The sequence below is a fragment of the Dasypus novemcinctus genome, chromosome 2, assembly GCF_030445035.2.
Source record: "Dasypus novemcinctus isolate mDasNov1 chromosome 2, mDasNov1.1.hap2, whole genome shotgun sequence".
Taxonomy (NCBI): domain Eukaryota; kingdom Metazoa; phylum Chordata; class Mammalia; order Cingulata; family Dasypodidae; genus Dasypus; species Dasypus novemcinctus.
This window is the reverse complement of record NC_080674.1, coordinates 146,395,213-146,409,697: the sequence shown is the minus strand read 5'-3', so window position 1 is coordinate 146,409,697 and position 14,485 is coordinate 146,395,213. Positions and strand designations below refer to the sequence as shown.

At 41.3% G+C, this 14,485-nt stretch overlaps 1 protein-coding gene across 1 annotated transcript in view; it reads left to right on the top strand.

Annotated features, from left to right (window-relative positions):
- ETF1 (eukaryotic translation termination factor 1) overlaps window positions 1–3,188 on the top strand; it is a 28,878-nt gene extending 25,690 nt beyond the window's left edge. Inside the window, exons 10-11 of the mRNA XM_004467021.5 lie at window positions 451–598; window positions 870–3,188. Of these exons, the coding sequence (XP_004467078.1) occupies window positions 451–598; window positions 870–952 (231 nt within the window). The 3' untranslated portion in view covers window positions 953–3,188. The remainder of the gene's footprint in view (window positions 1–450; window positions 599–869) is intronic.
- The last annotated feature ends 11,297 nt before the right edge of the window (window positions 3,189–14,485 follow it).

Sequence of the window (14,485 nt, the reverse complement as noted above, 5' to 3'; positions counted from 1 at the left end):
TTCTTCAGTTTTGGTCTAAATGCATATTCTCAGTTTAAAGTGTTACTTCCCAATCCAGATCCTTTTTTAGTGATAATTTCCTCAAATTCCATGCCAGAGGGGTTTGTTCTTCATGAGGCTGCTCCAAAAGCAGTTCGGACATGTCTCTTCTGGGCTGTTGACTAAGTGCTGCTTCTAGAGTGAACAAGAATTGTAAGCTGAAAAACCACTAAGTATGTGTTGACATTTCATTGCTCAGGTTAGAGTCTAGAGAGGAGTGTTGTTTGAAATGGTCAGAATTTCTATGCTGTTATATCACGTAGAGAGTTTTATATCTGTACCTACACATACATATATACATAGTGAAAAAAGGAAAATGAGAATGATGATTGCAGGGGTTGTGTATAGGGGAAACGAAGTCTTGATGTTTCCTAATCCTGATGTTTTTGTATTTTATGGTCACCTCTATAGACAGGACAGGAACATGAATTGATTGAGAGCATGCCCCTGCTGGAATGGTTTGCTAACAACTATAAAAAATTTGGAGCTACATTGGAAATTGTCACAGATAAGTCACAAGAAGGATCCCAGTTTGTGAAAGGATTTGGTGGAATTGGAGGTAAGTAGCAAATCAGAAAGCTGAACTTAAAACCAGGGTCCTTGGCCAAGACCTTTCCTTGGTACCCTAAAATAACTTGCTTCAGGCGAGGTATGTTCCCCATCCACTGAGGCAGAAGGCTATGATAGCACTTAGACCGCAGATTCCTTTGTTTGGGCTATTTTTATCATCCCCTCATTGCACTCTTACTCCACAAGGAAGTTGGATTTTTCCTTAGAGTGAATCCTCTCTACTTCACACAGGTGACTTACCACTTGGTTTGTTTCCCCAGGTATCTTGCGGTACCGAGTAGATTTCCAGGGAATGGAATACCAAGGAGGAGACGATGAATTTTTTGACCTTGATGACTACTAGGTAGTCGACATGGGTCCGGCAAACTGTGCCTCACCCTCCAGCATCCAACCCAAGGAGCATACCCGTGGTGGAATCCAAAAAGATCCCTGCCTTACAATTGGAACATTTCCAGAACTTAATCCATGAGCATTGGATAGTGAAAAGAAAACCGAAACAAAACTAGACCCAACCCTACACTTTGGTTTGTCATGATGTCAGCACAGCAGCCTACAACTAAATTCCTAAATGCCACTTGGGACTAATTTAAAAAAGAATCCCAGTTTTTACTTTTACTTGATGGTGAAATTGGTTGCTCTTGTATTTTATGGGGAAAAAAATGATTTTTTTAACCTTCATACATAGAAGCAAAAAATACTTTAACTGCTGTAAACCTTCAAAAATTAATAGAAGTGAGATCATACTGGTTTGTTTCTTATTTTGATTGGAGAAAAATTGCTGCATTTCGCAGTGACCCATTTACATGGCATTCTCAGTTTAGACTGCATAAGAAGAAATATATGTGGTGAAATGTTGGAACCATTTCTCTCTTGGTCTCTGTTTAATGTTGAAAGGGTGAGCTAATAGGCAATTTCAACTTTATTCCCTCACACCACCTCTCCCCCTCCAAACTGTCAGTTTCAAGGATAAAAAATTGCATTTGAAAAGTCAGCTGAGTTGAAGATGTGGGCCAGTGCACTATTTCCTTCCATCTGTTTTGCAGACGTGTTTGTGCCCACAGGTCTGGAGCCCTCAGCATCAGTTGCTTTGACATGGGTTCCCATAATCTTAATCTACTAGAAACCAGTTTGGGATGGGTATGATGGGGCTTCTGTGCTTTTGCTGGGATTGTAAGAAATAAAAGATGCAATTTAAGCAGAAGCAAAAAAAAATTTAAAGAAAATTTTATTTTATTTCATTTTGCTTGGGTCTATCCTTGGTAAAAAGGGAGGTGGTCGTGTTTTCCTTGTGTTGGATGGCATGAGATTATGTGAATGTTTTGATCTTTAAAAAATGAACTGCAAGGTTTAACGATGGACGAGACATGTATGACTGTGCATGTAATTATAAACCCCTAACCTCCTGGTGGGGTTGGAGTATCTGTTTCAATATGGGATTTAACAAGCACCTCTCATGAGAAATTATGGGAGGAGGGTGGGAAGGTCAGGGGCGGGAAGGGATGGGACACAGCTTTCTGGCACCGAGGACTTAACCATGTTGCATCCAAAAGTGGGCCTGAAGACCTGAAGCTTATGCTTCACGGCTGGGCTGTAAGTTGGACGTGAACTCAGCTAATATGCAAGGTCATGGCATGCCTGAGATGGTGACAGTGAACAAAGTGTATAGGATGTGCCCAGTGGTAGCAATGTAAAAGTATACCAAAAGGACTTTGAAGGACCAAAGGTTTAAAAAGTCAATTGGTATCACCCCCACACTGACTAGGGTAGTCAGGGGTGTATTTGGTTTTCAAATTGGGTACGTTTAACACTTTAGTGCCTGACTGCTGTTCTTCACTGACTTTTGACTCAGTCACTCGTAGCTTTATTGGTCTGAACCAGCTCCTTGTTCCCGGTTAAAGACCTGCCTATCGTTCCAATAATCCTGTTTCACTTGAATGAAGGGAGTATGTCTTAAAATGCAAAGCTTCTAGTTCTCACACTGTATTTCTGAGGTCCAAATGACTGTCTGTCGATGTGTAACCTGATGTCTCAACCCCCAGTGAGAAGAGTCAATTCTTTGGTGTTTACCAATGCGGGAGGCTTCACCGGAACAGGCTTTTGCTTTGGGCTCTGCTGTTTGTTTGCAGAAAACCCAAGAGCAGGCAAGCATGCTCTCTTCACAGCAGTACCTTAGGGTTTTGCCATTGTAAATGGGTCTAATGTGATATGACAAGACCAGAGAAATTGGATGTAAATTTACATTTTTGAATATGCTTGTTGTTTCACATGATACATTTAGGGTATGCAGCTCCTTTTTGTAGTTTTTATTTTTACTATTTAAGTTTGGAAATGATGCCAAATTTTTGTATTTCTTTAATCAATGTGTTCTCTTCGGTGATATATATTGCATTATATATTGATGTGTGTATCAATATATACTGATATGTATTACACTTACACATACAAACACATAAATAAGAGGGGGTGAAAAACGTAGCCTTTGCATTCTCTATAGCCTCTGCAGAGAGATCCTAAGCAGCAAAATCTTGGTGTTGTGATGTACAGAAATGGAGAAGAGTATTAAACCATATTTAAGAATATACTTTGTGTGCTTGAGATTCTTTAGGACTGTTCCTAGAAAGGTTTCACCTGTGGAGATAATACGAGTGAGCTCTTTGAGGCATATATGACAGCTAAAATAATGGCTAATGTTTCAACCTTAAATTTGCTTTCACTACATTTGCCTATGGAAGGATATATGCAAAAGACATCTAAGGTTATGATCCCAAAGTTACGTGCAGAGGGGAAGGAGGTTCGAGCTGCTGGAGCTGATCTAAATTGTTTCTTCCACATTATATGTGCACTCAAAGGGGAATTTCACTTTTTTTTTTTTTTTAAGGCATTTCAAATATGTTAGTATGTGATTCTCAGCCACCCTTGGAGGTAGATGATATACCCCATTTTACAAGTTCTGAATCTGAAACCAAGAGGTTAAATAGTAGCTTTGTAATGGCAAAGCCAAAATTTTGTCCTGATCCTAATTCCAAAGTTTATTCTCTCTCCTTTTTGTTGCCTTCAAGTCCTGTAATAGATGAAGAACAGAAATTACATATAGGCCCTTGACCTCCTGCCCACCCTGACCTTGTATGCCTTGTCCTGGTGGGAGACTATTAGCCCCATCCTTAGGTCAAATCTGGTTGGCCCGGCACAGCACGGTTTCTAGGCCAGGTCAAGAGTAGAAGGGAATTTCTTCTTTGTTTTCTCCAGATGTTGAGTTGCATAGAGCCCCTTCTATTTGGTACTTTAGGAAACTTAGTTGAAAAACAAAATGGTCCAGATTTCTCCAGTTTTGAGAAAACGTAATTGTACCAAAATGGGCCAGAAATGGATTTTTTAGCATGTTTCAAACATTTTCTTATCTGCTCTAGATGGTGGCCCCATTGAAACCCAGTGACCCCCTGGAGAGAGGCAGGCATGCCTGTACATGGAGGAGTTGTAATTTTTCTCCTCATGTATCTGTAGGTGCTGTTCTTCAAAGTCAAATGTTGGAAGGTGGGACAGTGGTGCCGGATGCGTGGGCTCCAGTACTTACCCGTCTGGGCCTGCAGCACTTGCCATCTTTTGTTCTCTGGCTCTGGTTTCCATACCATGACACTCCCAGACAGGCACAGCAGACTTGGGGCTGAGTGCCAAGGTGGAATCTAAGCTTCATGCCAGCTTTTCCTTTGTTGCCAATTTGAGTGTCAGCTGGTACTCCCCCACCCGCTAAGTCCCACCCTAATTGGTACGGTGCCTCTACGGGACTTAGGATCTGCCCAGCCAAGGAGTGTAGAAGCATCACTCTAGAGCCAGTGAAGCAGGGTACAGTTGCTTGTTTTGCAGCAGTTTCTGTGCCGAAGTTGCTAAGGGCACGACTGAACGAGGAACTAGAAGTACACGTGAGAGAAAGCATTTTATCTCCTCCACCATTTTCTCCAAAAACCAACTCTTGTCTATTCCAGGTATATTCAGGTAGTGTACATAATCTCGAGGAGCCCTTCCCTGAAATTGCCCTGGGGGACTCGGAATATGGGTTTTTTAAGAATAGCTCTGGTTCTGGTTCTACAACTTGAATGTTTTCTTAGCAGCATAAGAAGGCCATGAATCTGAATAGCCCTTCCAGCTGTAAAGCTATCAGGATGGCAGGGTGGTGAGCAGGAGGTCTGAAGTTGAGATTAAGTCCTGGATATATAAAATCTGAGCCCTTGGCAAATTACTGAACCCCTCTGAGCTGCTGTTTTCAACCCTTTAATGCCCACTTGATAAGGATTGTGGTAAGGGTTAAATGCAATAAAGCATGTGAAGTGCATGGTGCATTGCCTGGCACTTAGCAAGGACCCAGGTGGGAGTCTTTCTGATGGTGATATGTCCATTACCAACCTTGGGTCTCTGAAGGTGGCCAGGGTTTTTTGATGCTGGTGCCCACAAGGTGGTGCTAGAGTTAAGGATAGTGACTACAGAAAAATCTTGGCTGAGGGAGGAGAGATTTCTAACAAGCATGAAGAGGTGCCTGGGACAGCTTTGTTTCCCTTTAACATAGAAGTGGAAAGGGCAAACTATCACTTGTTCTGCCTTTTTAAAAAATAGTTAAGCTGTATACACCACTTAGAGCCTTGTTTCTCTAAACTTATTTGCCGTGCTTCCTCATTTATGAAACACATGCTCAAACTGTGTTCTACATAGATACACTTTGAGAGCATCATTTAACTATTTTTAACAGTTCAGAGTTATGAACATCCCATTATAGAACAGTATGATGCAGAGATGTGTTTGGGCTCTAACTGGTTCCCAAAGCATTTAAAATTTTGGTTTCATTCTTGATTCAAATTTGGTTTTTAATCAATTTGGATTGAACTCAGACATCAGAATTTAGAAGTTAATTTTCCTGCAAGATTTGTGGTTTAGAAGAATCCCTGCTCTGAGTTAGCCAGTGGGACTGAGGCTGGGAACTGAGGCCTGGGAGCTGGAAGGGCTAGAAGAGCTGCTGTCACATGCTTCAGGGATTAAATGAGCCTTGGGGGTGGTCTATGGCTGAGTGAGGTGAGGTGATATGAAGAACAGGGGCTTCCTGGGAGGGCTCCTTAACCCCTAGCTAGGCAAGCAACACTGAGGGTGAGGGGAGGAAGTGAGAGCTCTGCCTGGGATTTAGAGCCCATTCCCAAAAACAAGTGTCATAATACTCTAGTCCTTTGTTTACAACCATACCCTTTTGTAGCTCTTGTTAACCCAATACTTTAACTTCTTAGAAAATCAAAATTTTAGCACTTGAAGGGGCCTCAGGCCTCACCTATTCCAATACCCATGTTGAAGAGATGAGGCTGAATCCTAGATAGTAACATATAGCCTGTCTGACTCTTGTAGCAAATGAGCAGAAACAACATGAGCACCTAATACTATGACTTCAAATCCAGTGTCTTTCACATGGGGAAATCTTTGTGATTCTTCCTCGAATCCCTTTTCTCTCCATAGTATGGATGAAAACAGGAAAGATCAGAGAGTAAGTGGCCTAAAGCCAAAGATAGAGCTGGGAGGGGAAAGGTGGCCAGTATCCAGGTGGGGTTACAAAAGCTGTTTTGAAGTCACTTCCCTGTAAATCAGGGTTGGCTCCACTGTGTAGATTAACTGGATTCTCTAGCCCCCAGGGTTCCAAAGTAGCTCCATCTAGCTTTCCCTGACTGCCAGACTTCCAGCTCCTCCCACTCTGCTGAAATCACTACCTGGGCTCAACCACTTCTGCTCCTTGTTTCATTCCCACTCAAAGGAAACCCAGAGGCCAAACCTGTTTCCAGGGAAGAAGGATAGAAATTTCAGAGAAAGACTTCAAACAGAAATGGCAAGGATCTTACCATGTTTTGAAGAGGGGTGGGGGAGTGGCTGGGCTTGGTAATGGGGAGAAATCAGGGCTTGGTAATGGGGACGCCTACCCTGGGTGATGTGGTTGTCCACACCCAAGAACATTCCGAGCCTAGAGTCCCAGGGAGGGCAGGATGAACCAGCTGAATGTGCAACTGGTTACCTCATGACACTGTTCCACTGGAGGCCCTGCAGAAGGGCAGGGAGGAAAAATTTGTAAAAAGGCAAGGAAGACATTTGACAAAATCCAGCATCCTTTCTTGATAAAAACACTTCAAGAGATAGGAATAGAAGGAAAATTCCTTTATATGTTAAAAGGCATATACGAAAAACCCACAACCAATATTGTACTCAATGTAGAAAGGTTGAAAGTTTTCCCACTAAGATCAGGAAAAAGACAAGGATGCTGGTTTTCACCATTGTTATTCAACAGTGTTCCAGAAGTTCTAACTAGAGCACTTAGACAAGAGAAAAAATTAAAGGCATCCAAATAGGAAAAGAGGAAGGAAAACTCTCACTGTTTGCGGATGACATGATCCTATATTTAGAAAATTCAGAAATGTCTACCACAAACCACAAACTTGAACTAATAAATGAGTTAAGCAAAGTTGCAGGAAACAAGATCAACATGCAAAAACGAGTAATTATTTTGTACACTAGTATTGATCAATCTGAAGAAATTGGGGGGGAAATTGCATTTTACAATAGCAACAAAAAGACTGAAATACCTAGGAATCAACTTAACCAAAGAAGTACAGGACCTATATGCAGAAAACTACAAAACAATGCTAAATCAATAAAGACTTAAACAAATGGAAAGAAATTCCATGTTCATGGATTGGAAGACTAAATATGAAGATGGCAATCCTACCCAAACTGATTTATGGACTCAATGCAATAACAATCAAAATTCCAACAGCCTACTTTACAGAAATAGAAATGGCAATTACCAAATTCACCTGAATAGTCAAAAGCATTTTGAAAAAGAGCAACATGGGAAGAATTTCACTGCCAGAACTTGAAACATACTACAAAGCTACAGTGGTCAAAACAGCATGATACTGCAATAAAGATAGATACATTTATCAGTGTAATAAAATTGAGAATCCAGAAATCAACCCTCACCTATATAGTTAGTTGATTTCTTACAAACCTAGCAAGTCCATGTTAAAAGGAAAAAATCTCTTCAACAAAAGGTGCTGGGAGAACTGGATATCTATAACCAAAAATATAAAAGAAGACCCCTATCTCACTCCCTATACAAGAATCAACTCAAAAAGGATCAAAGACCTAAATATAAAAGCCAGAACCATAAAACTATTGGAAGAAAATGTAGGGAAACACCTTAAAAACCTTGTGGTAGGTGGTGGTTTCTGAGATCTTACACACAAAGCATGCACACACAAAAAGAAACGGGACCTCCTCAAAGTTAAAAACTTCTGCACCTCCCAGGACTTTGTCAAAAGGGTGAAAAGGCAGCCAACTCAATGGGAGAAAATATTTGGAAATCACGTATCTGATAAGGGTTTAATACCCAGGATATATAAAGAGATATTACAACTCTACAGTAAAAAGACAAAGACCCAATTAAAAAATGTGCAAAAGACTTGAATAGGCTTGCCACGTGACCCTGCAATACTACTACTGGGTATATACCCAGAAGAACGGAGAATAGTAACAAAAACAGACATCTGCATATCAATCTTCATAGTATTCATGACTGCCAAAAGTCTATACTCACGATTGCCAAAAGTTGGAAATAACCTAGGTGCCCATCAACCAATGAGTGGATAAACTGTGGTGTATTCACACAATGGAATATTACGAAGCTGTAAGAAGAAATCAAGTTTTAAAGCATATGACAGCATGGATGATCCTGGAGGACATTATATTGAGTGAAGCAAGCCAGACACAAAAGGATAAGTACTGTATGATTGTGTTACTACGAACTAAATATATTGTGTAACATCTTGTATGATTCCTTTTATATAAAATGTAAGTATAAATCCATTTATAAAGATGAAATTTGATTAGTGGTTATGTAGGGCTAGGGAAGGCATGCTAAGGGGTGTGGAGTTTTTCTTTTTGGAGTAGTGAAATAATTACAAAAATTTTTTGTTGGTAAATACACAACATTGTGATTATACTAAAAGCGATTGAGTATAGACTTTATTTTTTTAATATATTTTTTATTTTTTAAAGCTACATAGATTACATAAAATGTTACATAAAAAAATAAAGAGGATTCCCATATGCCGCACTCCCCACACCTACCTTTTCCCACATTAACATCTTCCTTCATCAGTGTTGTGCATTCATTGCAACTGGTGAACACATCTTGGAGCATTGCCACTAAGCACAGATTATAGTTTACATTGTAGTTTACACTTTCTCCCACTCCATTCTGTAGGTTATGGCAGGATATATAATGACCTGTATTTGTCAACACTATGTAACTCAGGACAATTCCAAGTCCTGAAAATGCCCCATATTATACCTCTTTATCCCTCTCCCTGGCTTCAGTGCTTCCAGTGGCCACTGTCTCCACATCAATAATACAATTTCTCCCATTGCTAGAATGATTATATACTTTCAATAGATTGTATGGTATGTGACTATATCTTAATAAAACTAATAAATAATTGTGCAAGAATAGCCAGAAATAGCTATGTATAACAGGGGAAACAAATTGAGAGGTGAAGAATTTTGTCTGCCTTTTTATTATTATTATTGAAATAATGAAATGGTCTATAATGATTGAAGTGATGAATGCACAACTATGTGATTATACAAAGTACCACTGATTTTACAGTTTGGATGAATTGTATGCTTTATTAATATGTATCAATAAAATTGATTTGTTTAAAAAAAAATTTTGTACAATTGTGCAAACATCCCCACAATCCAGTGTCCATCAACCCAAAGTTCCTTCATGCCCCCCTTTTTTTTTTTTTAAGATTTATTTATTTATTTAATTTCCCCCCCCTCCCTTGGTTGTCTGTTCTTGGTGTCTATTTGCTGCGTCTTGTTTCTTTGTCCGCTTCTGTTGTCATCAGCGGCACGGAAGTGTGGGCGGCGCCATTCCTGGGCAGGCTGCTCTTTCTTTTCACGCTGGGCGGCTTTCCTCACGGGCGCACTCCTTGCGCGTGGGGCTCCCCCACGCGGGGGACACCCTTGCGTGGCACGGCACTCCTTGCGCGCATCAGCGCTGCGCATGGCCAGCTCCACACGGGTCAAGGAGGCCCGGGGTTTGAACCACGGACCTCCCATATGGTAGACGGACGCCCTAACCACTGGGCCAAAGTCCGTTTCCCCTTCATGCCCCTTTGCAGTCAGTTCCTGCTCCTACTCTCAGCCCCAGACAACCACTGATCAGCTGTCTCTATAGTTTTGATTTTCTAGAAATTTCATATTAATGGAATTAAACAATAGGTAGTCTTTTATGTCAAGCTTCTTTCACCTATCATTTAGATGAATTTTTCCCAATTTTTTTTAATTAGAGAAGTTGTGAGCTTACAAAACAATCATGCATAATGTATAGAATTAATTCATACACATCACCCCTCCACCAACACCTTACATTGTTGTGGAACATTTGTTACGGATTATGAAAGAACATCATCAGACTATTACCACTAATTATGGTCCATAGTGTACACTCAGTATATTTTTCCATACACCCCGTTATTAACACCGTATATTAGTATTGTACATGTTATGGTCCATGAGTGAAATTCTCACATTTATACTGTTAACCACAGTCCATCTTTCACCATATGGTTCGTCAGCTGTGTTATACAGTCCCATGCCTTGTACATTCTATCCAAAATGTACACTCAATGGCTCTCACTTTCATCATAAAATTATGCTATCAACACGCCAGTGAACATTGAACATTTTTCTTAGTCCAATAGAAAAAGTCCCATATCCTATTATTGACCCATAGGGTTGATAAAGTACCTTCTTTGACATTGATGCAAGAATATTACAATATTGCTGTTAACTATAGTCCATAAGTTACATTAATTATATTTTTCCCATGCATCACTACATTCTTACCACCCTGTAACAGTGACATACTTTTGTTCTAGTTCATAGAAGAACTTTCTTGTATTTGTACTGTTAACCACAATCCTCATCTTCCTCTGGTTCACTGTTACTCAGTCCCTAGATTATTCTCTAGCTTACTTTATTTTTTTTTAATTTCTCTCCCCTTCCTCCCTTCACCCCGTGTCTGCTCTCTGTGTCCATTCACTGTGTTTTTCTGTCCGCTTGCATAATCCGGCAGCACTGGGAAACTGCGTCTCTTTTCTGTTGCATCATCTTGCTGCGTCAGGTCTCCATGGGTGCGGCGCCACTCCTGGGCCACTCTCCTTGCACGGTGCAGTCCTTGCACGTGGGGCACCCCTATGCGGGGACACCCCTGCATGGCATGATACTCCTTGAGCATGGCAGCACTGCTCATGGGCAGCTCCACACGGTTCAGGAGGCCCTGGGGATCGAACCCTGGACCCTCCATATGGTAGACGGATGCTCTAGCAGTTGAGTCACGTCCGCTTCCCTCTATCTTTCTTTCAAATGACATTTATGTCCATAGACTACCCCTTTCAGCCATAATCCCATTTATAAACCAGCCATGTTAATTGTACCCGCTATAATGTGTTACCATTAGCTCTATCCATTTCCACACTTTTACAGTCAAGCTAATTAAAAATTCTACTTAAGCATCAGTACCTGCATTAGTCAGCTAACTGGGTGCTAATGCAAAGTACCAGAAATCTGTTGGCATTTTCTACCCCAAATAAATATAAGATAGAGGCTTACAGACACAAGGCCATAAAGCGTAAATTACTTCCATCACCAAAGTCTGTTGCCATGTGTTAGAGCAAGATGGCTGCTGGTTTCTGCAAGGGTTCAGCCTTCCTCTTCCTCCTAAGGCTCCATAGTCCCGGCTCCTTCCTTTCTCAGCTGTAGGTCAGCATAAGGCTTGTCTCTCTCCCCAGGGCTTGTTTCTCTCTGGGCTCTTCTGCTCTGCTCTTGCCACAAGGCCAGCTGTAAACTATCAGGTGAATGGCTCGTCTCTCTTCCCAGGGCCTCTGCCTTGCCTCATGGAGCCTTCTCTGTTTCCTCACATATCTGCTTCTCTGTGTATTTTCTCCCTGGAGCTCCAGCATCAAAACTCAAACTCTCCCCTCTGCGCTGTTGTTTTTTCTGTTTAGACCCCACCCCCTTGCGGACTACTGATGTGGCTGAATCAAAGACTTAATCATAATTTAATCAAGTAAAAGTGAAACCTCCGAATCTAATACCATCTAATATGGCAAGAGGAAAACAACAGTTTACAATCATAATCCAATATTTATCTTCAGATTCATAAATAATAACAAACTACAACAGTGCCCCATCTCAGTCCTTGTCCTATCTCTAGTAATCTATAGTCTAGGTTTTAACTCATTCTTTGTATTTAGTTCATATTCATGAGACAATACAATATTTGTCCTTTTGTGTTTGGCTTTATTTCACTCAGCATAATGTCTTCAAGTTTCATCCATATTATCGCTTGTGTCCCAAGTTCATTTCTTCTTACAGCAGCATAGTATTCCATCATACGTATAGACCACATTTGTCTATCCATTCGGTTGATAGATATTTGGATTGTTTCCAGTTTTCAGCTATTATGAATAATGCTAGGAACTTTCACATACAATTCTTTGTGTGAAGATATGGTTTTGTTTCTCACGGATTGACATCTGGGAGTAGAATTGCTGGGTTGTATAGTAAGTGCACATTTAACATTTTAAGAAGCTGCCAAGGAAAGTAGATGTGGCTCAGGTGAATGGGCTCCCACCTACCATATGGGAGGTAACAGGTTCAGATCCTGATGCCTCCTAAAAACAGCGAGCTGGCACAACAGACAGGCACAGTAAGTTGACATAAGAGACACAAGAAGAAAAAACGTAATGAAAGACGCAACAAAGCTGGGAGTAGAGGTTCCTGGTGCCTCCTAAAAAAGAAGACAGTGAAGTGACATGATGGGCAGGTGCAGTGAGCTGCTGCAACAGAATGACACTCCAAGAGATGTGGGGAGGAAAAACAAAATGAGAGACACAACAGAGTAGGGAGCAGAGGTGGCTCAAGCGATTAGGCACCTCCCTCCCACATCAGAGGTCCCAGGTTTGGCTCCCAGTGCCTCCTAAAAGAAACAAGGAAGATGAACAGACACAGCAAGTGAAAAACAATAAGGGGGTGGGTAGAAATAAATCTTAAACAAATAATTGCCAAGAGGAGCTGATGTGGCTCAAAGGTTGAGCGCTAGCTTCTCACATGAGGTCCCAGTTTCAATCCCAATATCTAAAAATAAAAAATAAAAAAAGAAGCTGCCAATTCTATTTTACATTTACATTCCCACCAGCAGTGTATGCAGGTTCTAGTTTCTCCATGTCATTACCAACACTACGTATTGTCAGCTTTTTTTTATTATGGCCATTCTAGTGGGCATGAAATGATGTCTCATTCTGGTTTTGATTTGTATTTTCCTCATGACTAATGATATTGAGCATCTTTTCATGTCCTTATTGGCCATTTATATATCTTTTTTGGTGAGGTTTGAGTCTTCAATCGTATGCTCTGTATTAGTCAGGATTCTCCAGGGAAAGAATTGACAGGAGGTATAGAGAGAGAGATATATAAAATATTTTGAGACTTATTCTAGAAATTGGCTCACATGACTGTGGGAATGGGCAAGTCCAAATTCTGCAAAGCTGGGAACTCCAGTGAAGGTTTTCCAGGCATTCCCCAGGAGAAGCTGGCTGGCTGAAGTAGAGACGGAAATCCTTCTAGCTGCTGAGATCATTTCTCCTCTTAAGGCCTTGAACTGATGATTGATTGTGGATGTAATCAGCCACAGATGCAATCAACATACTGATGATTTAAATCCACACAATATCCTCACAGTAACAATCAGGCCAGTGCTCGTTTAGCCAAACAACTGGACACCATAACCCTAGAGAAATCCACAGATGAACTTAACCATTACAATCTCCAACTTTGCATTTCCATGGATGGAGAGAGAGGGAGCCCCTTTGTCTCCCATATGCCTTTCTTCCTTCCTTCTTTCAAGAAGCATTTAACAGGAGACAGGGCAGCACAGTGCAGGGGCTTAACAGCACGGACGCTGGTCAGATGTCCAGGGAATGAGAACCACTCTGCCACGTAGAGCTGGGTGCCCTTGGGCATGTTACTTAACTTCCCTGTTTCAGTTTCTTCATGTTAAAAGTATTTTGTTATATAGCTAATGTATTATTTATTTAAATAATTATTTCATATATTACATTACATAAGTGGCCTCTACAGGCAAGCACTGTGCTAGACCCTAGAAGACAGTCCTGAGCAAGAAACACAGGCCCTATCCTCATGGACTTCAGGCTGCTGGATCACATCAATAAATGTGAAATCCCAACTGGATAAACGCCGGGGGGAGAGCCACACAGGGGAATTTGACTTGGCCAGTGAGCCCAGAGAGAGCTTATCTGAGACACTGAGAGCTAAAGAGCATCCCAGGCAGTGAGAACATGTGCTGGAGGGTCCCCAGCACAGATGAGAAAGGAGGTGAAGGAGACCAGAGTGGCTGAAACCCAGAGAAGGGAGGGGAGTGTGATGGAAGATGAAGCTAGAGAGGCCAGCAGTAGCAGACCAGGATGAGCCGCAAAGGCTTAACTGAGAACTGGAGAATGTATTCTGAGGGACAGAATACATTGAAAACCAATGTACTTGGTTTTCAAAAAGGGCCTTCGAGCCACTGTACCCATTTGAGAAGAGAGCCTGGGGCTAAGTTTTGGAGCACTGGGCCACTGAATGCCAAGTAAAGGAAGGTAAAAGCAGAGGAAGCTCTAAGGGAGGAGCCGGAGAGGAGGGAGGAAAACCAGGGCACTGTCCATCAAGCCATGGAAGCGATGAAAGGATTCAACAGGATTTCAAGAAGAGATGGTCGCATGCTTGTCAAATG